The 27,615-nt window shown below is 35.2% G+C and overlaps 1 protein-coding gene across 8 annotated transcripts; it reads right to left on the bottom strand.

Moving 5' to 3' along the window:
• On the bottom strand, positions 1–24,105 carry Znf711 (zinc finger protein 711). Of its 8 annotated transcripts, none has more exons than XM_076562716.1 (10): positions 23,996–24,099; positions 22,096–22,213; positions 20,483–20,587; positions 13,366–13,911; positions 9,554–9,709; positions 8,807–8,944; positions 6,019–6,153; positions 5,222–5,266; positions 3,405–3,548; positions 1–2,694 (listed from the first exon to the last, which is right to left on the bottom strand). In XM_076562716.1, exons 3-10 carry the CDS (start codon positions 20,559–20,561, stop codon positions 1,517–1,519), a joined length of 2,421 nt encoding a protein of 806 aa, XP_076418831.1. In that variant the 5' UTR covers positions 20,562–20,587; positions 22,096–22,213; positions 23,996–24,099; the 3' UTR covers positions 1–1,516. The 8 variants fall into 8 exon arrangements, with proteins under 8 accessions (XP_076418831.1, XP_076418834.1, XP_076418833.1 ...); XM_076562719.1 differs by lacking the exon at positions 6,019–6,153 and adding an exon at positions 20,936–21,194 and having other exon boundaries at positions 23,996–24,098; XM_076562718.1 differs by lacking the exon at positions 23,996–24,099 and adding an exon at positions 21,049–21,194 and having other exon boundaries at positions 22,096–22,215.
• Positions 24,106–27,615: the final 3,510 nt, after the last annotated feature.

A 27,615-nucleotide genomic window follows, 5' to 3' on the forward strand; every position in this document is an offset into this window, starting at 1 on the left:
TTTGAAGTGCAATAAATGCTTTTTATTGTATGCTCATTTCAATGAGTAACATTTAGAAATAATAAGTCCACATAACAGTAACAATCTTATTTTACAGCGTGTACATCATTTACAGCCACATAACACACAAGTTTAGTAGATTTTCCAAATTTAGTATTCTGAAGTTAAGAAAGATAAAAAATTTATTTTCAAGTAACTGATTCTTATCTGGTGCAAAAACAGAAAGGTGAAAATTACTTAAAACACAAAGCCACAATATAGCATGAAGAAAAATTTCATTTTAATTATGCTGAACAGCTGAATATAAACTAAATTAAGCAACTAAAACTTAAAAGTACACATCATATGCATTACATTTATGAACAGGATTTTCATTAAAATTCCCTACACCAGCTTTTAATATTAAGCGCCATTTTGATTTGCAGCATGCTAACACAAAGCGTTGTTAAAGGGATGCATATTTTAAATTTATACACTGTAAACTGAATATCCACCTCCAAACTCTATTGGCAGCATATTGTTCTGTCAACTACTGCATAAATACCGCCTCATTGAAAATTCATGTTAAGAATATGGTATATAGATTTTAAAAATCAAACTTTTCAATAATGGCATAAAATTGCACCTTTAAACATTAGAGCAAGTAAGACTTGAACAGTCATACTTACTAAAACTGTCCTAAAAATTCTAAATATTTTAATATTTAAGAAAACTGTTCTCTCAATTTAATATTTAGATTATAAGAAACATAGTGCTGACTTTGTAACATTATAGTTGCATCCATTTTAGAAAGCCACATTTGACTCAAATACACTTTTATCATATATGCCATACTGAATCTACTTGAACATCAAAACTGGAACTTTATTTCTTATATTTCACTTTAGATTTCAGTACAGAATGCTATGTTTTAAACATCCTATCCTGTGATAAAATATCAGCAACTCCGAAGTTCTTTTTTTTACTAGTACTGAATGAATATAACTTGGTTTCTCAGTGAGATTCCTTGTAACGAATACACAATAGTTTGCCATTTCTGGAATCCAATGTCCAGGTACAATATAAAAGGCTCAATGACTAAGTGACTGATGGATGACTGCATTTTCTTTGCCCACCCCATTTCTAAAATTGCATAAAAGTGAGGCTGCTTGCTACAGCAAAGCATTTCTAAATCAATTATGTATTCCCCTTCGAAAACACTTACTCTAGTGTTACCACTCAAAGAAGGTGTCTTAACTTTGCCCTCTGTAGTTTAGTTATGCATATAATACTGTTAATACACAATTAAGTCCCTCTGCAACCATCCTATGGTGCTTCTTAAATTTTTTAAGTAATTTTCAAAGGGCTATGAGATTACCCTTCTAATCCAAATATTTTAAGATCTTTAATAGAAAGAATGTAAAGGTATGACTTAATATCAAGCTTTGAAAACAGATAAAACAGTAAGATTCTCCTCCCAAATAGCATATCTTAATCTTATTTTGTAAATAACTTTTTTTTCCTTATACTGATCTTACTATATAAGAGTCTCCTTGTGGTGCCTCATTATATGCTGATTTTTTTCTGATGGTCTTCGGAATCCCTTCTTGCAGAATTCACACCTGTGTGGATAGTCTTTTGTATGTATTGAAATCACATGTCGTTTAAAGCCGGATGCATCTGTGGTGCTGTATTCACAATATTCACATTGGTAAATCTTCCTTCCAGTATGTGTCTTCATGTGCTTTTTCAGCTCATTCTGTTGTCTGAACCCTCTCTTGCACCGTTTACACTTCAATGACTGATCCTTAGTATGAACTGAAAGGATATGACCACTAAGAATAAATGGATCTGATGTTTTAAAGTCACAATGCCTACACTGATGAATCTTCCTACCCTTATGAATATCACTATGTTTTTTAAGCTCTGAAGGACGGTGGAAACCTTTATCACAGACTTCACATTTGTGAGGAAAGTCCTTGGTATGGACAGATATGATGTGCCGCTTAAGGTCACTTGAGTTGGTGCTCTTATGATCACAATGAGGACATTGGTGTGTTTTATGTCCTTGAAACAAATCCAGATGGCGTTGAAGCTCTCTTTCATCACCAAATGCTTGAGGACAATGCTCACATTTATATGGCAAGTTGTTACCATGCTTAGACTTAATGTGAGTTTTCAGATTTGATTGATCTGCACACCTGAAGACACAATACTGACACTGATATGGCTTCTCACCGGTATGGGTTCTCATATGTTTCTTAAGTTCAGAAGGATGACGAAAACCCTTTCCACACTCAACACAAACATGAGGGAAATTCTTGCTGTGAACAGCCAGCAAATGTCTGTTTAACAGTCCTTGCTCGGCAGTTTCATAATCACAGTACTTGCACTTGTGCATCTTCGGCTCCTTGTCTCTTAAGATGAGTTTATTTGAACTCAGTGGACTAGCTTCTCTGTATCTTCGAGTGTATTCTGTAAATTCATGGGTTTTATCAACTTTGTTTATGAGCTTATGGCTTTCTAAGTGGTTATGGAAACTCACTTTCTTGTTAGTTGTAAAGTCACAATCTGTACATTGATATTTCTTTCTCATCAAATGATCAGGATGATTCTTCATGTGTCTTTTTAAGAATCCCCTGGATTTAAACTTTTTTGTGCAAATATGGCAAGGATATACTGTTAAGGGCTGTCCATCAGGCCCTATTATAACAGCTGCATGGGGAAAAAAAGGAAATTGTGACATTTGATCACATTGCTTTAAACTATTTTGTAAAACAGGTTTCTGAAACTAGCTGAAATTCACTATGTGAAAATACTAGTTCAATAAAAGCCTTATAAGATAAAAATGCATATTATAATTTTTTTAGTAAAGTAGCCTGAGTAATGAGTGTCTCTCTATTGTAAATTACTCATTGATGGCATGAAATATATTAAAAAGAGGACTAAAACACCTTTATAATTAAACCATATGAAATTTGTCTTTAAAATATCCTTTGAATAAGGAGAAAAACCATTTTAAAAGCATCAATCATATACTGCTAAACTTTAATATCAGAGCTGGAGAAACAGCTTAGCAGTTGAGTACACTTGCTGCTCTTGTAGAGGATCTTTGTTTCTCAGCACCCATGTCAGGCTGCATGCAATTGCCTGTATCTTCAATTCCAGTAGATACAACACTCTTCTGGCCTCCACAAATACCTGCACATGTGTGGTATACACATACACACACACACACACACACACACACACACACACACACACACACACCAAATTAAAATAAATCTTTTATATATATAGTTATCTATAGAATATACAGGGCTATATGGGGGAATAACTATCTTGCAAACATTGGTTTTCCTCCTTGTATTACATAAAATTGTACATCTCAAATGACTATACTATTCACAAAACAAATATCTTACCTGTTTGCCACTGCCTTGTTTCTCCCCTTCTCCTCTTCTTGATTTTTTGTTTAAGTACTTTATTTGTGTTAATGCTATCACAAATTTGAAGGTACTGTGCTGCCGTAGTGCTTCTGTTTTCTAATGCTGAGTCAAAAGTGTTTCCTGAAAACAAAAAGGTAAACTGTTAAATCGTATATATTTATAGTTTCAAGGTTTTGTTAGACAAATTACTTGATGTGATATGGTGTTAAGTTATGGTATTAAATTTCAGAAAGTATACTCATTTTCTCATTCTCATTAGTTTAATCCATATCCTCTTGTGTACATGAAAGCACACTGAGGAAGTTAGCACACAAAGTTATTTCAACATGACCATCCTAAAGGAATAAACTGGTAAGATTAAAGTAACATAAGAAACTTTATTTTAAGAAACTATACAAAATTATGTTATCAGACTAACTTATGAATAGAACCTGATAAAATTAAAGGGATTCAGAAAAGAACATATATAACTAAGTGAACCAATATAGTCATGGTAATTATGTAAAATAGATAATACATGTATGTTTTATGATATGAAATTTATTATTTACACTGACTTCAGGGATTAAAATAGACATGGCAGGTAATTTGCTGCAATTTCAATGTGACCAATGCATACAAAATAAAGTCTTTAATAAAACCAGTTCTCGCAAATCTATCATATCATGCAAATACATTGTGATACTTTAAATAAACATAGCCCCTATAGGCTCATATGTTTGAATATTTGGGTCCCAGTTAGTGGAACTGTTTGGAAAGGATTAGGAGCTGTGGCTTTGTTGGAGGCAGTGTGGCCTTGTAGAAGAAGGTGGGGGTGGGCTTTGAAGTTTCAAAACCCCACCCTGAGCACAGTTTCTCTCTCTGTTGGCCTGCCTGCGGATCCGGATGTAAATTCTCTTCCTCAAGTCCGCCTGCCTGTTTGCCTGCTAGCATGCTTCCTGACATGATGATAACGGACTAATCTGCTGAAATTGTAAGCAAGCCACCAATTAAATGCTTTCTTTAATAAAAGTTGCCTTGATCACAGCTCTTCACAGCAGTAAAACTATAATTAAGACATACATTAAAATTTAAATCTACAAAACTGTCAGACTCGTATATATGCTCACACTCACACACACTCAGTTAATTTCAATTAAACTTACATTAAAATTTAGAGTCAAATGTTACTCAGTAGAAGAAACAGAACAATTGTAGACATTGTCATAAGAAAAAGTCTCCTTAAGAAAAAGAAACGGATCCACCATGGAATAACACTAAATAGAGGGTGTTAAACTAGTAAAGTTATTAAGCTGGGTTATGAATTTATGATATATTCATATTAGATGTTTGCCATAGAAATTAGGAAGGCAGTCTCACTCCAAGAATGACATTAACAAATGGTTGATAAGAACAACTGTTCTTTTTCTCTTCAAGTAATTTGCATAACTTTTTCTATAGCAGACTTTTATGCCCCATGTGGTAAATTGTTTAATACTTGTACCACCAGGGAAATCCAAAATGCTTTTCATTCACAAATTAATACACATTGTATTTATAAATGTTGGTTGTTAAAAAGAGGCAAACTCGGGGTTGGGGATTTAGCTCAGTGGTAGAGCGCTTGCCTAGTAAGTGCAAGGCCCTGGGTTCGATCCTCAGCTCCAGGAAAAAAATAAAAAGAGGCAAACTCTTCTATAACTTCTATAATAGGTGAAGTCCATCAAATTATGTCTACAGACATAAGCCAACCTTTTTACTTGTCAAGTTATATATAAAACAAAACAATTTATATCTCCTTTACAATGCTCTCTCACCTGTTGCTTGACAATCTTCATACCTTCGGGAAACTCTTCTTTCATCTATAAGAAAGGACTGGTTATAAACTGATACACTGCCTAGCGAAACTACTACCAGATCATATTTTAACTTATAAAATTTTACTTTTGCCCCAATTTCTCAATGAAATAATTTGTCATTGAAACTTACATGTTAGATAATATTCTCTACTGAAAATAAGGACTACTCATTAGAACCGATAACATCTAGGACAGTTTTAATTTTAAGTGGAAAATGAGTAGCTATTTCTGCAGAGTACCCTTAGCAATGAAAATGTTCAATGGATGCATGACTGTATTGAATGAATGTTGAATGAATGAAACTTTGAGAAAAACAACTTTGGATAAATTAATGCACTGTCCATCAGAAGCTTTTAATGCATACATTACAGATAAAATGAGATTAACAAAAGGCAGAATGGGGTAAGAAAAAAACTTCAGTTTTATTATTGTGTGTCAACAACTGAAATGCATTTTTGTAAAAGGGAAAGGATTAATCTTAAAAAGATACTATTTTAGGAAAATTAAATATCTTATGGTGCTACTTATACAGGTAGGATTTAGAATAGATTCTAACAAAAATTCATTAAGCTTTAGTAGCATAAGATATGTGATAGAAAAATCATGTATAATAACTGGAAATGAAGTAATTCACAGCAGAATATTTTATTCTATTAGCCAACACACAGTGGCATTATAGCACATAATATTTAATTATTCAAAGGCATAGTAAATTACCTACTTTATGTACTTAGGTAAAAATACTAGTGTCCTACCATATGATGCAGGATAGACAACAAGGAAACCTGTTTTATTAACATCTGAGGTCTCAAGCTGAATCTTAAGGAGTGCGCCTTCCTCTTCCCCTATAATTATTTCCATGTACAGTTCATTTGATATTTCAGCATAACCTAGATTTTGGAAATAAGTGCTTGTTTACTTTTTCAAGTATTTAATAAATGGGCAAAAAATTCTTTAGGTTTTCAAGATTTCATCTTAGTTAATTTCAAAATGCACAAATGTAAATTAAGTTTATATTAGGTATTTTTGAGAGTTAGTACTTCTAGAAGACAATTGTTTCCCCCACATTATTATCTTCCTGTTATTAGAAACAAGTGCTATGAAATGGCTTCTTTGCTTTGCATTCTGACACAAGGTCTTGCTTTGCAGCCAAGGCTGGTCTAAAACTTGCACTCCTATCCACGGCATTTGTACTGTCAGCCTTCTGTGTCTTGGGATTACAGCCATGCACCATCATGCCTGGCTCTGACAAGGACTTTTACATTTACAAACATGTGCTTCAAGAGGGTATTACAACCCATAAGACACTGGAAATGTATAAAAGGAGTGTTGTTCCATAAATTTTCCTGAGAGTTTTTTTGGAACTCAGAAACTATTTTCCATAAAAATATTGATACAGAGTAATCTATGCTTTCCTGCACTATTTTGATAGTACCATTTGTGTAATGAATGAGGATCAAAACTCTAGTCATTGAATAAACTTTTAAAAATGATTAAAACTATATATGTAAACACATATATATGTACAAATATAAATATGAAATGCTGTTGCTCAAGAATTAGTAGACCCTGTTCAAGAAGCAGGACTTTTAACAACACTACAGAGAGAAAAAAAGACATTTAAAGATAATATTGGGGCCGGGCAATGGTGGCGCACGCCTTTAATCCCAGCACTCGGGAGGCAGAGCCAGGCGGATCTCTGTGAGTTCGAGGCCAACCTGGTCTCCAAAGCGAGTTCCAGGAAAGGCGCAACGCTACACAGAGAAACCCTGTCTCAAAAAAAAAAAATAGATAATATTGGGGTTAAAAAATTTAAACCTAAAGAGACAATTTATATGCTGTGAAAAATTATTTCTATTTAATGTCATAAATGTGTTATTGAATTTAATTTATGCTTTTACTATGATTCAAAAACTTGGATCTTCTACTTACTGTAGAAGAAATGTGTAAATACAGTGAGATGAAAGGTATCCTCTAGTTTCTCCTCTTTAAAAACCACAAGATACTGGACTAAGTTTTCCACATTCCTTCCGAATTCTGGCATTAGCTAAATCTATGCCTCAGTTTCCCATGTCCTACCATGCCTCTTCCTCAGGAAGGTAAAAACAATAAGATTTAGAGATGAAACAAACATTATTTCAATTAACGTTTTCTGTCCCTATTCAAATACTCTCCCCTGAATGTTTTGATAATTTCAGCTGTGATATGGGGGTAGACAGCTTTCTATGTTTGCTAGAGAAAGATGTGAGTAGTTATTAGAGTGCTGCATAAGTAGAACATAGCACTATCATGGTATTTCTGTGAAAAGGAGGCTCTTGCCCTTCTGTGATAAAACAAAATAGTGTTTTGTCAGCATGGCAATGAGAAAGATATAGCCTTAGCGAAAGACTGCATAATGAGATGAAGACCATGTAGGAAAAGAAAAAAATGTCTTAATGAAAAACAACAAAAAGTGTGAGACATGACAAAGAACGCAAATCTGAATAGGGATTTTATCCTGTGGTCCTCACTCCCTAGAAACCCTAATCACAATTACCCATGAACAGCATAATAAATTAATAAGATCCTGGCAGAATGGCTTGTATACATACTTACCCACCTAACCTTTCAGTGACAGGAGACCAACCAGTTAGCCCTTCCACTGCTAAATCCAGATAGGCCAAAAGTGATTACTGCCATGTGGAGAAAACACTGGCAGTAGAGTTAGACAATGATTCAAATTCTAGTACTGTACAAATCTTGGGCAACTTATTTTCTCTGAGCCTTAATTTGTCTTATAAAACAGGAATATTTTCTACCTCAGAGATGAATTATTAAAGATAAATGAAATTAAATAGATCTAAAGATTTTTTTTTAAATTTATGTGTGTATATTCCAATGTGAGCTTATGTGCAGTTCATGTGTGCATTGAATCATATAAGCCAGAAAAGGGTGTTGGATCCCCTGGAACTGGAGTTACAGGTGGTTATAATTTGCCAGACATAGGAACTGAAAATTCACCTGGGTCCTTTGCAAGAATAGTGAGTGCTTTTAACTACTGAGCCACCTCTCCAGCCCCAATTAAACAGATGTAATTATATAGACATAATGTATAATATATGATTCAATTTCTATATATTTATGAGCTTCATTACATCAAAAACAATAAACTCTTCATCTCTTTGTAACATAGTATTTGAAATGTAGAGCTCATGTATCCTTTTCTGAGTAATGTATTGGTTCAGGAATGTCTAAAAGGACTCTTTCTTTTAAATATTTGCAATAAATGGCTTTTGTTTGTTTGGTTGGTTTTTCGAGACAGGGTTTCTCTGTGTAGCTTTGGAGCCTGTCCTGGATCTCACTCTGTAGACCAGGCTGACCTCAAACTCACAGAGATCCACCTGCCTCTGCCTCCTGAGTGCTGGGATCAAAGACATGCACCACCTCCGCCCAGCTAAAAATGGCTTATTTTTTAAACTTTGTTCTTATTTAGTACATCTATTGTTGTTATCAGTTGCTTTTAAAGTTTTATCATTGCTTTTTTGCAGTGCCCTTTTATCTTACTTATATCATCCTCTTCTTGGGAAGAATCTTTAACTGCCATGTAAACCATTTTCTCTCGCTGCATTCGGCTCTGGTCAAGCACGCCAGCTACAGAATGTCCACTGGTATATTCACTCTCTGTGACAATTTCTGTCCCACCTTAAAAATTAAAACACATATAAACTAGAAACATATCATGGAATAAATCCCTGTAATAATGAGGAGGATATAGAGGGTGTATAAAAATTCTAATAAACGTCAAAATACATTAACATATTGATGTAAATTATACCATAAACATTCATTTCTCATTTCAGGTGTTAACATTTGTGTCACACTTACATGCCAAGCACTACAAAAATTTTATATATATTTACCCATTTTGATTTCATAAAAATCCTATTAGGTAGTCATGATAATTACGGCCGTCATAGGAAACAAAGCAGAAGGAGATCAGACAAGCCATTGAAGGTATCTCAAAATACCTGCCTCTGTCATCAATGCTATTAAACACTCTCCATAATCCTTATTCTAATCCCAATTATTTTCACTTGTTTTAAAATTTTCTGCCATAATAGTTTCATATTGAAAAGAATCTAAGAATGACATAGTCCCTGTTCCCCCTTCATATGTAGATATTCACATACAGCTTTAGAAATATACTAAGAAGCCTATGAACATTTTGTCTTTTGAGAATTTTGGAACAATCCCCATGAAAGATAAGAATTCTAATGTCTCTCATATCATGGAATTAAAATGTCTTTGTACCTATTTCAACATCATCTTCAGCCTCTGCTTTAAATATATACACTTTTATCACTTCTGAACCAAATCCATCTTCTTTAACATCTTCTTGTGAGCCATCACTACCGATTTTTAATGGTGTGTTCCCCATATGCTCTAACTTCTCTCCCACATCATCCACTGCAAAATATAAAGGAAACTATTTCAGTCAAAAAGTACCTCTGCCATTTAATAAGAGTTAAGCACAATGGCAAACTAAAATGTTTTAACCACCCACTATATTCCCTTAGTGACCTATTATGCAGTCACTAAAAATGCTGTGTTTCATGAAACCAATATTCAAGATAGCTATATCAAAGGATCAAATTACATAAAAATATTTAAAATTACATCATATTACCCAAAACATGCTTTTGTATAAGAAGTATTGAAATTTAAAATAGCAAGCATGTGTTTAGGTAGGCCATATTTCTTGAATATGACTTATGATTTTGTCAGTTTATGAATATCTATTCACTACAGTTCATATATAATGCTCCTGTGATATTGTTATCCTTAAAACTATAGAGAATACAAGTTTAACATAAATAAGTGGTGACTTTAAATACTGTGTCGTTACCTTTTCATATATGATGTTCTTATATTCAATGAATCATCAGGCTTTAGATGAGAAAAGTGGGATAGTATCTACTTAGGTATTTGCTTCACATGTAATTATGAAATAAAGCATAGACTGCATTTTAAGTAAAATCCTATCACCAAAATACGTAACAAAAAATACATGAGTTATAAGTTCACATGAACAAATTCTAAATTAAAAAGCAGTTGTTTCTAAAACCAATTAATTTATCAAATATATTATTTTAAACAATGAAATAGAATATATCCAAATGATTTTAATAAAAAGGACTTTTCATAAATCATCATGAAAATATTATCTTAGAGCTCAAATATAGGTTGAGGCATTTAAAGAATTTCAAAACACAAATTTTGTGTGTCTAAGTATATGCTTTGTTTTAAAATAAAAAAATAAAGACAATACATAACTGCATGATACTTTTTCCTTATTAAAAACCTGATGCTTCAGAGTATATGAAAAAAACCATACAGAAAGGCAAAGCAACCACAGTTGAGCCTACTAAGGATTTTCAATATGTACAATTTTATTCTGTTCTACAGTTTCTGAGGAAGACACAATATGTCACATGAATACTCTACATGATCTATGAAATATAAATTCTATTAATAATCTTAAAACAGCTATAAGTCATATTCAAGCAATATATTATCTAAATATTATGTCTCTACCAAATTAATTTCAATCCTGTTCCTATAAAAACTAAAGAATAATCTAAACCAAAATTGTGCCCTTACAGATTTCAGAATACCACATATAAAACATAAAATACTGAAGCCCTTGAATATATCTAATAATTTTAGAACTATGGAAAAGAGAATAAAATGCATTAAAGAGCTATAACCTTGGTACTTCTTAAAAATTCAGGCAGATCTATATGAATCAGAATCTCCATTCTCCCAAGTTCAGTGTCAAGTTTGATGTCATTAAAAACGTTGTTTTGTTCATATGAAATGGAAAACAAGGAATGCACTTCACAAATTATTTAACACTGAAAAGCTATTTTATCTTCTTGTTTAAATATAAATAATTTCATTCTATTTAAAAGTTTGAGGGCTGGAGAGATGGCTCAGAGGTTAAGAGCACTGACTGCTCTTCCAGAGGCCCTGAGTTCAATTCCCAGCAACCACATGGAGGCTCAAAACCATCTATAACGAGATCTGGTGCCCTCTTCTGGCCTGCAGTCATACATGCTGTATACATAATAAAAATTAAAAAAAAAAATTTTTGGAAGCTGGAATATTTGAAAATTGTTAAAAATAAGAAAATACTCACCTTTGAAAATATGTCATTATTACACATAAGTGGATTAAGTGACCATATTTCCTTCTAGAACTCACTAATTTAAAATTATAATTGAAATATAAGATTCATGTAATGAAATATTTTGGCTAGTTCTAAACTGTGTATCATAATTTTAGTTGTAAATATTGAAATTATAGTTGATATACCCTTGCCACTTTTTCTGTTAGCATTATTTCTGATTTCACTTCTACTTAAAAAAAGCTTCATACTCTTAATATTTAATGTACCCATTGATTCCTGCCTAGATTAAGCATCTCAGAATGAACAATTTTGAAATGTATGAAGCAACTGAATTTTTTCTGTGTTTTTAGCCCATAAATGATAGTTATTTTTAAAACTGGTATGAACTTTGAAGAGGTTAGCCATCAGCTTTACTAATATTTATTCTATATTCTTAGTTACAGAAAATACATTGACAAGGTTCTACTAGGAAGCAAAATGACTTTAAGAAATAAATTCTCACATATTTTTTTCTTCCTATTTTTAGGATATATAACTGCTTCTATGTAGCCCATGCTTGAAAACTATGCAGGCCTTCCATGTAGGCCTGGATCTTGCAAACTTCCTACCTTGACTCTCTAGTACTGAGATTATAGGAATGTGCCACTTGTCTTTCAGTGACTGTTCTTTAAATCCAAATTAAATACTTAAAAGATTCTGCTTAAATTTGTTTTGGTTATTTTAAGGCATACAGCACATTATTGTTTCTGAACCCCCCTTTAAGTGAGCAATATAACATCCCTACAAACTTTATTAGCATTAAAGACAAGAACATAAGTAAGGTACATTGTTTGCCAGCACTGAAAAGGCTGGAAGTATTCAATATTCTTTTGTAGATCACTGGCACAATTTGATTAAAATTCCATTTTACCACAATATACAGTGTAATACTCATTTTTAAAAATTGATTAAAATATAATTACATCATTTCCCTCATCTCTGTCTCCCATGCCCACTTCACTCCTCCCCAAATTGATGGCCTCCTTTTTAAAGCCACAAGGCTTTTGAGTTTACTCCTGTTATGGTACATCAAAAAAATTATGATTACCTATAAAACATGTTTAAACTTTCTAGCACTTTAACACTGGTTTAATTTAATGAGTAATTTTTGAATGCATATTGCACGTATTTTAATATAGAGACACTAATAAATTTTTCTATACCATCTTATATGATGGTCATTGCTTTTCGTGTCAAGTTAGTATTTAAATATGGAGTTGCTCCAGTAAGCCACATATATGCATGAATAGGTAATATCATTCCCACAATCTTTTAGTAGTGCACCTCATTCTTTTAAAGAAAATGTAAGTATTTACTGGCAAATTATTTCCAGGCTGGGCATGATGGCAATGCCAGCACCTATTATGTCTTTTAAAAGCAGTAATAGCCAGGCAGTGGTGGCACATGCCATTAATCCCAGCACTCGGGAGGCAGAGGCAGGCAGATCTCTGTGAGTTCAAGGCCAGCCTGGTCTCCAAAGCGAGTTCCAGGAAAGGTGCAAAGCTACACAGAGAAACCCTGTCTCGAAAAACAAAAAACAAAACAAAAAACAAGCAGTAATAACATAATTTACTCATTTTGAAATACGAATTTATCATTGAAATTTTGTATTAGTTAATGTTTCTATTGAGCCTTTCAAACACTTGTTTCCATTCTAAGACATCAGTTGGCCTTTTCATTTTACTTTGGTGTGCTATTTCAGAGTATATTAAAAATAAAGGTAGAGTATATTAAAAATATAGGTAAACTTGAAAAGCATCTCAACACTACAGCTTTGAAATTATTTTCAAATGGTTCCTTCTATTGCTTTTATGAAATATATCCTTGATCCCAGAATACCTTCCAGATTATAGAAATGAATCTCCCCAAGTAATGGACTTCATGTTTCACTTACAAGATATCATTAAGTAGTCTTCAGAAGTGCTCTTGACATCATCATCATCATCATCATCTTCAGTTTTTATTGTAACAGTAGAACCAGGAACACCACCAGCTGCTTGAATTACAGTTTCTGTATCTGAATTAGTTACAAGAACTTCTTCTGATACCATTGTGGGAGAGTCAACACCTGAAACACAATCTTGGACCACATGTCCCAAATGTCCATCAGGACCAGTAACAAGATCAGCTACAAAAACCTGCTCTGGTACCCTAACGGTTTCTGTAATTAGTTCGGAAGTCAAGATATGATCTCCATCATCTTCCTCTAAATCTTCTTCAATGGCAACATCAGCTTCAAGTACAGCTTCAGGGACAATCACACCTTCTGTTACTACATCAGTCTCTGTAATAATATCAGGCCCATGGACAACTTCCGCTGCAAGGCCATGATCAAGAGTTATCCCATCATCTGTGACAACATCAGAAACTAATACAGCTTCAGGAACTGAAACAACAATATGGTCTCCATCGATATGTGCAGTACCAGCCATTCCAGCCACTACAATACAAACAATTATTCAAAAAAGGGTAAAGTTATTTTATTAATAAATATATTTAATAAATATCTACTACAAAATAATTTAAATATTATTATATGTCTTGATAAATATATATATATATAATTTTAAAAGCATTGTTGATAATTTAACTGTAATAAAAAATCGTCACTGATTAGGAACTGGGTTAGATACCACTGTAAAGAAGCAAAAAGAAAAAATCTAAGTTAAGATCTTAAAAGTAATTTACTGTTATTTAAAAGCAAAAAGTCATAACAAGACATCACAACACCGAAATTAAAATAACTAAACTAAAAAACAAAGCTGATGAAGACAGAGAAAATGTATGTTTTATATATTTTGGGGAATGTAAAATGTTAACAGTCATTCAGAAAAATAGTTTGGCAGTTTCTGACAAAACTAAACATTTATTTTCATTACAAAGCAACAATTTTACTCTAGGACATTTCTCCCCAGAAAATGTAAAACATGTTTACACAGAAACTATACTTAAATGTTCATAATAGTTCACAGCAGTTATTACTCATAATAGTAAAAAAAAAATAAACACTATCCAAATATTAATCCATCAGCAGATAAATGTGTGGTTAAATCAATCCTGGCACATGCTTACCACAGAACAATATTTAGTCATAAATAGGAATAAGGTACTGATATAAACAACAACCAGAATAAATCTCCAGAAATTTATCCTGAGTTGGACCTGCTACTCAAAATGAAGAAAATAAATGACAGATGTGGATCCATCCTTAAACAATTCCCTTACATCACCCCTTCAAAGGCTAAGAGGACATTAAAGAAGAGTTCAAGATGTCTGTAAGAACTAAAGATAGGATGAGGGTAACTGTAGTTACCTGCATTTCCCCCCACAAGACCAGTCTATCAACAGTCAAAGAAGGGAGAAGGGGTCACAGGGACCTATCCTTGACCTGTGAACTACTGGCTATATTTGAGAGAGGGAAATCACTGTCTTTACTTGTATAACCTCTACGGAGCCCACCAGGCTCCAAAGGATAGCTCTACACCCCACCGCACAATGACCCTGAATAATTTTTGTGAGTCACAAAGTGAAATGAAGACATGAACATGAGAAATAAATTCATTGGAGGGAAGAGTGAACAGGGGTGGTAGGAAGTAGGAGGTAAAAGTAGTCAAAATGCAAGGTATACACATGTACATTTTTAAAAAGGAACAAATGAAAAAATTTAAAATTCATAAACAAATGTATGCCCAAATGATAGAAAAAAGAACAAGGTATATGGTTTTAGATAACAGGAATTACCTAAAACTTTAATTTTCTGGGTTTGGTATTGTACTATTGATAAATAGGATACCAGCATTGGGGGGAAATGAATAAAAGGTATATAAGACCTTACTACACTAGTTTTTCTTACTTCCTATGACTATATATTTCTTTAAAAAAAAGAAAGCAAAAGTTAATACTATATTATATCACAAAACATATAACCATAGAAGTCCCAAGAAATTCTTTAACTTAAAGGAATTGCTGCTATCCAAAACCTTAGAATCTTTTAACACCTGATTTAGGAGAAAAGAATCTTAACTCATACTAGACTAAGATTTAGCCTGATAATATTAATAAGTTTGCAACAGGGAGAAAAACTTTAATTTTGCTCTTGAGAAGCACAGTAAGCACCAACTCCCACTTCCATTGTAAATACTGAAAGAGAATAAACTCTCTTCATGAGCAATTTTCAATTTAGCCATGCTGAGGTGGTACAGTAAATTAAGAGTTTGTGGTTCTACTTATAATGCATGATCCAGTAGATAGCCTTTTTAACATAATGATCACTTACCTTTAAAGTACTATCTGAAAGAATGTAAAGGGAGATACTACTAAAGATATACATTGCTCACTATTTATAATCAATTCATCAGGACATTAGTTAAAGCTGGAAACCAGTTTATACCATCAATGATAAAAAGCTAAGAATGAAAAGAAAGCTGATTTTTCAACAGAGGTCTTGGGATCATTATTATTGTACTGATTTGTGAGGCAGGGCCCCATGCAGTTCAAGCTGGCCTCAAACTGGCTATGTAGTCAACGGTGACCTGGAACTCATGATTGACCTGACTCAGCCTCGGGAGTTCTGGAATTACAGGCACATGCCAACACACCCATCCTCCCTTTCAACTATTCTAAATCCTTCTCAACATTCTTCAATTTTCACTTAAAACCTAAATTACATCAAAAGAGCATAACAGACATGCCAAAATAGACACAAAGGCTCAACCCTACACAAGGAGTTACCTGCAACTAAGGAATGTTCAGAGTGGGAGAAATTGTCTTAAAAATGTCATTAATTCAGATACGCGTAAGTAATATTTATTATGCACTAATAATGCCTCAAGAAATCTTATACTATGTGTGTGTGAGATGAAGCATATACATACATATAGTCTCATTTAATCCTCAAAATAAATGTGAGTGTTATCTCCATCTTATATGTGGAGAAAAAAAATGTTTTTTCTTTAAAATTGTATTTATTCTTGTTGTGCATACAAAATCTGGGTAGATTTTTTTTTTGGTAGAGTTGGTTCTCGCCTTTAACCAGGAATTGAAGTCAGGTTATTGTTAGGCTTTCATGGCGAGCACTTTGCCCGCTAAACCATCCACCTAGCCCCCCCAAAACTATATTATAGAGAGGTTGGCTGTATTCATTCTTTGACTCGGGGTTGTAGTATTATTTTCTTCTTCTTCTTCTTCTTCTACTCTCCTAGGAGGAAAAGTTTGTTTCTTATCCTAGATAAGTTTTAAAAGAGAGACTTATAGAATTAAGGAAATAGGGCATTACCACAGTAATATTTTGAGAAGAATTAAAAGAGCTATCACATAGAAACTCATTTAAATATTATTTTAAAAATTTATTAAGCAGCACCTAATGACATAGAGAATTTATCTTTACTAGTCAATAAATTTACAAATAACAATCATCTTTCAAATGTGAACCAATGAGATAAATATGTAACAATAAACAGTAAATTCTGACAAAATATTTTCCATTTTATGAGAATTTGTTCAAAGGTTATCTGGCACCCCATTAAGAGTTATAGCAAAAAAATCTTTCTTAACATTCTGTCTTGGACTAGTATCTAAGGCCATTTTGCTATTTAAGTTTCAAAGCAACACTTACCTTTGCAACACTAAAATCTTAAACAACTATTAAACTCAATGCCACTGACTGTAAGGACAATCACTGTACTCAAACATCAGCAAAAATATTATATGACACAATATTGTAAAACTTTAAATCTTAATCATCCTTCAAAAGAAATTGATCTAATATCTTCTAAATTAGTTCTTCCAATTTTTTATACAATATTCATCCCATAGTCTCAAATGAGAACCTTTCAGAATTTACATGTCTGAATAACTTAAAAATTTCAAAATCTATTTACTAAGGACAATTGGAAACCTAACATATTTTAGAACAGCACCATCACAAACCATAAATCCATAAATGAGTAAACATTATACTCATATTAGCAATTCTTGATTTCACTATAATTAAGAATAACAATATTGCTACAATATAAAAATTCAGTTGGCACTGATTTACCCATTTCAATTTAAGTGATCATGAAAATGGAATTTAAAATAACTTACTATTTCAAAAACACAATTAAGCTGTTGAATCATAAATAGGTTTATAACAAAGAGTAGCTCTCTACTTTTTTTCTGACAAAAATATTTACATTAGTTCACTTTAGAGAAGCCTTCAGATAACTATGACAATGCCAACTAAAATTGGAAGTAGGTCTCAAACTTTCCCATCCTCTTACTCCTTCCTTGAACAACACAGGCTATACCAGATGAAAACTTTTCTTTCAGCCATAATGTGACCACCTATAACATATCAATTGGTAATAAAAGAGGAGTTATGTGGTTGTATGTGCAGTAACATAAATAACACATGAAAATGTGTTAAAGTAAAAAGAGGCCATGCATGAAAGGCCATATATTTCATAATTGTATTTATAGGAATTTTTCAGAATAGGTAAATCCATAAATTAAATTATTGGTTGTTAAGAACTGGTGGAAACAGAAAGGACAGGCAATAACTGCTAATAACTATGAGGGCTTTTATTTAATTTTTATATTTAAAATTTTTTTAGATAAATTTTAGGATAACAAATGTCTGAAAATTAAACTGGTGATGACGGTATACTTCTCTAATTGTACTAAAATATGGAATTATAAACTTTAAAATAGGGTCTGAAGAGATGGTTCAGCAGTTGAGAACACCTGCTGTTCTTCCTTAGGGCCTGAGTTCAGTCCTAGCAAGCACTTTCAGTGGTTAATGACTGCCTGTAACACCAGCTCCGAGGGATCTGATGCCCTCTTCTGACTTTCACAGGCACCAACATACATGTGGCATACATGCACACACACATATACATACAAATAAAAATAACTACTTTAAAAATCAACTTTAAAAGGGGTGGACAGTATAGCATATGAATTATATCTCAATGAAAAAGAAAAAAATATTTGTATAAAAGTAATTCAATATGTAGCTCCTATTTCCCAGCATCTAAAAGTAAATAAAATATTACATATAAGAAAACCTCAACATACTGAGGAGATTACAAAGTTGACATCTAAAATGAAAGTTTGTTTAGTATACTGAAATTCAAGTACCTCTCTAGTATATAACCTAAACTGAAACACAAGTGGTTTTAGCCTTTTAAAGCTTATAAACTGTCCAGCCGAGAATTTTAAGGACAAAAACTAAATTTATCTTTAACTTTGTTTCCTTTCTTGTATAGTTTTTCCTGTGTCACTTCTTTCATTACTGTGATTTAAACATGAGAAGAAAATTTAAAAGATTCATTTTGGCTCACAGTTTCAGAGATTTCAGCCTGTTTCCATTGCTATGGGACCAAAGTGAGAGAGGCTGAATGTCATGGCAGGGAGCATGTAGTAGAGCAAAGCAGCTAACCTCATGGAGAAAAGGAAGCAGAAGGAGACTATGCCTGTGGTAGCAGGTATTCTCCATTCTTCCTATTTTATTGCATCTAGGCCCCTTGTATGTTGGATGGTAATGCCTACATGTAAGGTGAGTTTTTCCTCTTATTTAATCCTGTGTAAAAAAAAAAAAACAACCACCCTAATAGACATAACCAAACATGTGCTTTAACAATTTTTTAAAACCCTCTCACACCAATCAAGTCACTATCACAATTCTTGTACTTTTTCACCCACCCCAAATCATTTCTAAATTATGCCTAAACAACAAAGCTCACTCATCTTTCAGGAGAATAAATCCATGAGTCCTTTATATATCACTTTAACAATCATCTCAATCCTTACGAAATTCAACCTTGAGGTAACCAGCTGTATTTATCTGACAAATGTCAAAGAATTACAGACCTCCTCATTATAAAAGTGGATCCGTAATTCAGCCAAGTTTATAACCTAGAGAACACCACTGTCAAGACTAGAATACGGTTCCTCTAATTCTTATTACTGTGAACTTTAAAATGGCATATTAAACCACACTGAAAATAGTAGTAGTATTTTCTTAGTCGAGCAAAGTATCACTAGTTCTAGTCCCCCATCACTGATTTCAGCTTTATCAATTCCACATGACCCTATGGGTCCTGTGTTCTCCTTACAATCATTTATTATTTCTGTTTTCTACTTTTATTCCTATCTCATCTTCAATTCTTAAGATCCCATTCCTGTCTCTTTTAATTTGGATACCACTATCTCCTCTAAAATTCAGACCAATCTTCCAAAAATTTAGTTCCTTTCTAGACAATCAATGCAGTCTTAATATATTCATAAAAATGATTACTATTTTAAAGCTATTGAAAAAGTTGGACATAGAATTAAGGAATCTTTTATTAGGGAAATGATAGTGGACTGTAGAAATTTCTCAGAGGTTAAGAGTGGTTTCTGCCCTCTTAGAGGACCTGAGTTTAGTTCCAAGTATCCATGTCAGACAGCTCCAAGCCCGCCATAACTCTGGCACCAGGAGATCCAATGCTTGCTTTTGGAGCCTGTGGGCACCTACACACATGCAGCACACACACGTATGAATTTTTTTAAAAAGAAGTGTATTTTATTAGTAACAGCCTTGAGGAAATGATATCTGAACATAATTACCAAATATATGATTTACCTTTATCTCTTTATAATCATCTTAATCCTTTGTTTTGACAGAAGCACTTCCCTTTCTAGCTTTATGAACAATGCAACTTAAAATGTATTTTAGACAGCTGATTTAACATTTTCTACATCTGAAAACTAATATATACTATCCCACAACATGATGCAATTAAGCACTCATGTATAGTGAGTTTTTCATTTTTTAGTAAAATATTTTTATATCCCAAGTTTCTTTATTTCAAACTTCTAACAAATTATATGATCTTAAATATACTTTTTATATATGCCTTTAAGAAAATAAGCTGTACAACTTAATTTTCCTAGTAAAGGAATATTTCAGTGTAATTCTACTTCCTTGTTTATTTTTAATATATTCATACTTTAAATCATAAAGTACAACAAAGAAAATGCTTTACCAAAATCCTGCATAATCATGGTATGAGCCATTCTCGCGTCTGAAGTGTGCAATCCAAGACTTCCACCACCTGAATCCATACTTAACAAAGTTCATTCACAAATATCTGTAAAATAAATGGTTTGAAAAATAGTTTAGATACATTTATCTCCAAGTCAGGTGTTTTGAGAAAAATACAATAGAAAATATGCCTTACAACCAGGTATGCAAAGCTCATTACAAAAGAAAAGAAAAACCCAAAACTGCTTAGATGCTTTATGTGAGAACCATACATAAAAGAGGCAGGTGGAAGTAAAGCCAAGATAACAGAAAATGAGCCACAGTTATGGTGATGAGCCACTGGAACGTGATAAAAACAAGCAAAAGAACAAAACTGCAAGACTGAGGTCCAGTTAAAATATACATAATAAATAAAAATAAGATGACGACAGATTAATAGTTGGGATGTATATACATTACTAGAGGACTCAGATGTCTAGTATTAGTGAATGGCATCCAGTAGCTCTCATCCATTTCTTCCAGACCCAGATCAGCCCTGCAGCGGAGCTCTGTGGATATTGTATTCACCTCTGGCTCCTGGGGCTCTACTTATAATGCAAAATGTTCTATCACAAGTTTCCCCGGAGTTCTTTGAACCAGTAAGGACTTCTGGCCTCACTCTACTACATTCTCTTGTCTCACAGTTTTGAGGAATCATGAAACATGACTGCTTCCTAAATATGGTAAAGATAAGATCAATCACATACACACATTTAGCATTGTTTCTTTAAGCATATCATTTGCTTGCAATTGTTCAACTTATATTTTCCAGTAATGATTTATAAAATCACGCTGTTCTATGGAAGTTTTTAAAGCACTAGCTCAACCTGCTTCATTTCCTATATTAAGACAATCAGACAACATGGAACAGAAAGCCAGATGTTTTCCCTCCATATAATACTTATAATTGCATATGTGCATTGCCCCTGCAACAAAAGATTCTAACCAAACAACCAAAATTGTGTGAATTTTAAAAGGTATTTATCTTATTTTCATTCAGAAGTGTTTGTTAAATTGAACCATATCACACAAAGGTTATGTCATTAATGAAAATTTTAGAATGCTACCACACAAACAAAATAAGTACTGGGTATGGCTAAGCTTTTTGTCCTCTGCTGTAAAGTCCTATAGCTACCAAACAGGCAGAAGAATCTTGAAGACAAACTCCTTATTAAACATTTGAATTGTATGCTTTGTACACAAAATATTCTATATATCAGTGGGTAATTATTTCTATGTACCAAAATTATTAGGTAAAGAATGTGGGAACAAAATTAGATATTTGGGAGGACTTCCTAGCTATATTTTGCCTTTCTTTCAAATTAGTATGTTTTGTCTTGCTGTATCCAAGATAAGGACAAAAGGCCAATGGAGTTCCCCATAAATTACCTGTCTATCCATACATTTAAATAAAAATGCCATAAAAATTTATTTTGACACTTAAAAATATACTTTGTGGACTTCAATTATCATTTGCTTTCTTTATCAGATAACTAATACGACAATTACAAATGTCACTCTATGGTTTAAATTTTTGTAATTACTAAAGAAAAGAGTAAGTAATTTGTTAATCACCTTTATGGGTTGAAGAAACTGTAGATTTCCTTACAGATTGTAAGGTAAATTTTGCAAAATTTCTGTTTATTTTTCTCCTTCAAAACAATGCATTGTTTTTGGGGAAAATGTTCTTTACCTATTATGAAAACACACATTAGATACTTCAAGACATTTTTAACCAAATCTCTTACACAACTTAAGAATGTTTTTCTCTACTCTTCAACTTGTTGGGTGAGGTTGCGAAAGCTCACGTGCTCAAATCTGTGTTTGTGAAAAAGCAGCCAGAGGGACACCACCAGACCCCCCCAAATTCCACAATATATAAAAAAAATTACATTTAGAATTCTACTGCTTAAGCAAAAATTTTCTTTAAATCGGATTTTTATAATACTTTAATTTGGAAAGTAAGGAACAACCAAGGGCAAGGTGTATTTTTGCCAAATCCATACAGAAAAATCTGCTCTAGCACTCAATGAAGTGTGAAAATTACAACATACAGGGCAAATATTATGGAAAGTACCACACTGTATAAATAGCAAAGAAATAAAGTGCAATACTTTTTCACATATAGGAAGTTTCAATAAGATCAATAAATAAATAATGTAAGGGAACAGCAGTATGGTATTTAATAACCAATAGGTAGCCAAGCTACTCCGTCTTCTCAAGAGTGTATCCCACATGCTTATTGAACCGAGAGAAACCAAGGAACTATGCTTCAAGTAAACATCCTTCTATCAATGCACGGGAAGCAGAAAACACAAAAATCAAATTCTGCTCTCGTCTGTCTCTTCTAAACAACTCGTTCAGGGGCAAGCTTCTCCATGATGTCAACAGGGCGAGGGATAGAAGAGACACGGTAAGGGCGGCTGAGCCAGAGAATGGGAAAGTAGTATTTGCAGAGATAGACAAAGGAGCCCTGGCAAGTAGCAATATTGCAGCTTTGGACGCAGCACTCTTCCCGCAGAAAGTCTCCCTTTCCCACGACCGTGCCAAGTTTCAATCATTTCCAGCAGAACGCACACACGTGCCCTTTGCGATGTCGCCCAGAGACTGATGTTCCAGCGACCAAGAACAAGAGAGCCTTGGCAGCGGAGCGCCGAGCCCCGGGGCGGCCGAGGAGGAGTCCCCCGCGTCGCCCTCCCTGCTCTCCCGCGGCGCAGCGGTCACGGGCGCTGCCCCCACCCCGCGCCGCCCCTCGCTCCCGCGGCCCCGCCGTACGTGGGAGCCCCGGCGCCGCCAAGCAAAATGGTGGTGTCGGAGCCGAGGCGACGGCTGCCGCACACACGGCACCCCCCCCTCCACCACCACCTCCCCCCCCCACACACACCCCAGCCCGGCTCTGACGGCTCCGGCTTCCCTGCTCCCTCCCACGCCCGGCCCCGGGCCACTTCACTGGCCGAGCCCCGCTAGCCCTCGGGCGTGCCGAAGGCTCCTGTCAGCCGCGGCCGCCAGCGAGCCAGCGAGCGAGCAAACGCCGCGCCGCGGGGCGCGGGCGAGCGGATCCTGGAGGTGGTGTGTGTGTGGGGGGGGGGGTCGCTAAGAGAAAAATGCCAAGGGGACGCCGCACTCTCCACCGTTTTGTTTTCCGCCATTTTCCTGTCACCCTAAACCACCGACGGCCAGAACGACGGCTCGAGCTCCCCCCGCCGCGCCCTGGGGGGCTCCGGCCTAGGAGAGGAGGGGGCTGGCCGAGGAGGAGACCCTCACTTCCCGAGGGTTCTCCGGTGCCAGATTGGCGGCGGCGGAGGAAGCCGGGGACTCCTCGGGCGGCTAAGGGAAAGCTCGGGGACTAGACGCCACTTCCATTGTTCCCTTCGCCCTCCCCGAGACGCTGGGTGGGAGCCTCTCCCCTTCCCGGAGCCACGCTGAGCGTGGCAGAGGCGACGCTCGCCGAGTTTCTCCTCAGGAGTCTCCTTACCTGTCACCGCCGCCGCCGCCGCCGCCGCCGCCGCGGGGCCGCCGCCGCCACCGCCTTCCCCGCCGCCGCCAGTCAGCCTGAGGCCGCGCTCTCCAGTGCCGCGGGGGGCGGCAGCTGTGGACCTGGAAGGTCCGAGCTTTCGGGTTTCCGAGGTTCCGCAGCCCGAGCCAATCACAGGCTACTCTGCGTCTGGGAGGCGCGCCGCCTCGTCCTGCTTTATAGCGCTCCTACATGCTGAGGTTGCATTACGTCACGCAACCCTTGCTGCAGGGTAGGGGGCCAAAGGGGGAAGGCGCGCACGCGCGCGCGACGCCGCCGACCGTGGAGCCCGCGCTGGGTTTGTGCTCGGAGACCCCGCGGACTCGCCGCGAAGGCTGCGCCGCCGCCGGTGCAGTCCGAGTGCGCAAGCTCGGGGCTTGGGACGTCCCTGAGGAGTTTCCGTGGGAAGATTTTTGTTTTCTAGGTTTCCCAAATGAGATGAAGAGAAGGAGGGAAAAGCAGAATAAGCACTCGCTCAACGTCCAGTAGATGTTGCTTGCCATTTAAAAATGTGTGTGTGTGTATGTGTGTGTGTGTGTGTGTGTGTGTGTGTGTGTGTGTGTGTGTGTGTGTGTGTGTTCGTTCGTGCGTGTGTGTGTGTGTGTGTGTGTGTGTGTGTTTGTGTGTGTACATTCTACCCTGAATCTACCCTGGAGGACCTAAAACAAATTAGGCTGACCACAGAGATGTTGCCCCTCCACCAATCAAACCTATATTTGATTTGCAGTCTCCCTCCGTTCTCTACTCCGTCCCTTTGATAATGGAGATAATTTGAGGAAGAAAGTAAAATGAAATTAAAAATTAAAAACACAGTTTTAAAAATGGAAGAAAAGGGTAGACACGAGAACTAAATGAAATGAGCACTAAATAATTCCTGAATGTGACACTTTTAGCTTCTGTCTGCAGAAAGGTGAAAAATTCAATGGGTATGCAAGAAAAAGTGATGAAATGTGGCAGAAAAGGAGATATGAACCAGGCAGTAATTTTAACATGCCTTCTGTGCTGAGAATTAAGCCTTAATAGTATGCTCATTCAGAATCTATAGCACTGTTTAAACAGGGAGCAGATATGTTCCTTTGTGAAAGAGGAAAGGGTAACTCACTATTACTGAGTATACAATTAGAATGTGTAAAAACAAAGGATGTTATTGTTCTAGATCACTTTGATTATTTGTCCAGGTATCTAGAACCATATGCCTCTAGAGAGTTTTTAGATGTCTAGAAAGATATGACATTCTAATTACTATCTGACCAGAAATCAATAGTCTTTCCCTGAAAGGTACCAGGTACTAGATATTTTAGTTTTGAAAATAAATATTTTTCCCATTGTGCTGGGGATCAAACCCAGTACCACACACAATCTAAGCAAGCACTCTACTGCTGAACTACATAATCAAACCAAGGAAATCTTTCAGAGGGCTGTAAAGTCTATATCACAACTACTCAACTCTCCTACTGTAGCCCCCAAACAGCCATAATTTGTACACAGTGAGCAAGGTTGTTCTCTATTAGAAATTTATATACTTTGACATTTGAATTTTATTCCATTTAATGTGTTTTGAAATCATTCTTTCGGAGATTGAACCATTTAAAATATAAATCCCCTTTTAAGTGCAGAATATGTATAAAAAAGAATGGTACTTGTCTAGATTTGGCCTGCGGGCCATGGTTTGTTCATCCTTTTAGCTGTCATTTCTTTACACTTCTATTTTCTTTCCTAGATGAAGAAAGGTGTTTTTATGAGTGTATATGGTGACATATTTCTGTACTTAATACATTGTCAAATATTGCTTACTGGACTTTTCCTGTGACAATTCCAACTAAATACATAGAAGAAACTTGAAAAAGAAGTGTTTGTGTGTGTTTGATTGGTTTGGCTTGTGTGCATGCGGGCGTGTGTGTGTGTGTGTGTGTGTGTGTGTGTGTGTGTGTGTGTGTGTGAGTGTGTGTATGGAGAGAGACAGAGACAGAAATTCAATTTCATGAATGGCAGCACTGTGGTACATAATTTTGAAAAACCCCAAATTCATCCTTGCTCTTCTTTCCTTAAATATCTGGCCAATCAAAATGGCATGAGAATTCTACCTCAACATTTGGAGAATTCACCAAATTTCGACTGTTTGTGACATCATCCTTTGTTCAGATTCACATCCCTTCTTACTTACATTACTACAATACTATGCTCAGAATTATTGTGTGTGTTTAATCATGAAATCCCAAAATAGCAAGTTTCCAAGCCAGAAAAATATCTAGATTAAGTCTCCACACTCCATTCTTACTTCACTTGAGGCTTTCGGCAAGTGAGACCATTGTAATACTCTTCTGACTCATTTCTCTTCCATATAACCCAATTTAATGAAATAGAAAAAAATTTAAATCTAATCAAATCAAAACATGAAAGATATTCATTTAAAGGAGGAAAATGGCTACCATGTAGAAGGAAAAAACATGGAGCACAGGTTTTTTTATGTTTTAAAAAATAATAAATGTTTATATGTTGATATTTTGGTGCTTCTTCAATCTCATACTAGCTACAAGACCGATAATATTAATCATAAATTCTATAATTTACAGCATGCTTAGTTTTGTAGGTTGTCCAATTCACTCCCTTTGGCTTCCTGAGTAACCTCAGCTAACTAATAGTGGATTGCTACGGTACATTTAGAAACCAAATATTGCTGTCTCTTTCTTCTTAAATGATTCTGCAGTCATTGTTTGTCATCAGCTATATTCTCTTTAAACTGAATCACATGTATGAACTGTATTCCTCTCCTTGCTTTCACTGTAACCTAGGCAACTCCCACATAATAATACCAAATGAATGAACATAAGCATATTCTGGGTCACCTAGAAGAACACTTTACAATTATATACTGTCATGCACTGTCAACATTCATATTTATATTTCTATTTACAAACATGTTGAAACTAGATAATGCTGTTTTAATTGTTCTGGGATGATTTGAAACAAGAGTCAGATTTCATTTGTAAATTATGTGGTACTACCCGGTGTGCTGTGCATAATAAAATATCTTGGTAGTTAGAGTGATGGGTGGAGTGAGTCATCTCATAGCATACAATAGGGCAAGCCACATTCAATATGCCACAGCAGTCATCTTCATGTATGAGCTACAATTTTGTTTCATCAAAAACATAATGTGTGATATTAAATTAATGCTGTTAGTTCAATGGGAGTTTTTGCTTGTTTTCTGAATTGCACACACACACACACACACACACACACACACACACACACACACAAAACCAAAGTGTATTTCTATACTGCTCTTATTTTGTTCATGTTTAACTGACATTATAATAAAACTAAATTAACATTGAATAATACCATTTTTCCTTCAAAATAATGTAGAATAAAAACTGCAAATTACACACAGAAGTCTAAATACTATCCTCCATGAACAGGACCAGGAAACCTTAGGGGAAATGACTAACACCAGGTTTCTGATAGGAAATGAATAAGATGAGATTTTGTCATTTTGTTCTAACAAAAAGGAAGCTTTCAAAGACTAATGTGTTCGTGCGAAAAGTACACAAAAGCTTCTAAAGATAATAGTAGCTGTG

The sequence above is a fragment of the Peromyscus maniculatus genome, chromosome X (genome assembly GCF_049852395.1).
Source record: "Peromyscus maniculatus bairdii isolate BWxNUB_F1_BW_parent chromosome X, HU_Pman_BW_mat_3.1, whole genome shotgun sequence".
Lineage (NCBI taxonomy): Eukaryota > Metazoa > Chordata > Mammalia > Rodentia > Cricetidae > Peromyscus > Peromyscus maniculatus.

Excerpts from the sequence above, each read along its gene's own strand:
- Znf711 (XM_015989083.3), bottom strand. The coding sequence starts at position 20,561 with ATGGATTCAGGTGGTGGAAGTCTTGGATTGCACACTTCAGACGCGAGA. Across the intron at positions 5,267-6,018 it reads TGTCTATCCTGCATCATATG|ATGAAAGAAGAGTTTCCCGA; the intron begins GTAGGACACTAG and ends CCTTTCTTATAG. Across the intron at positions 3,549-5,221 it reads TGAAGATTGTCAAGCAACAG|GAAACACTTTTGACTCAGCA; the intron begins GTGAGAGAGCAT and ends TTTTGTTTTCAG.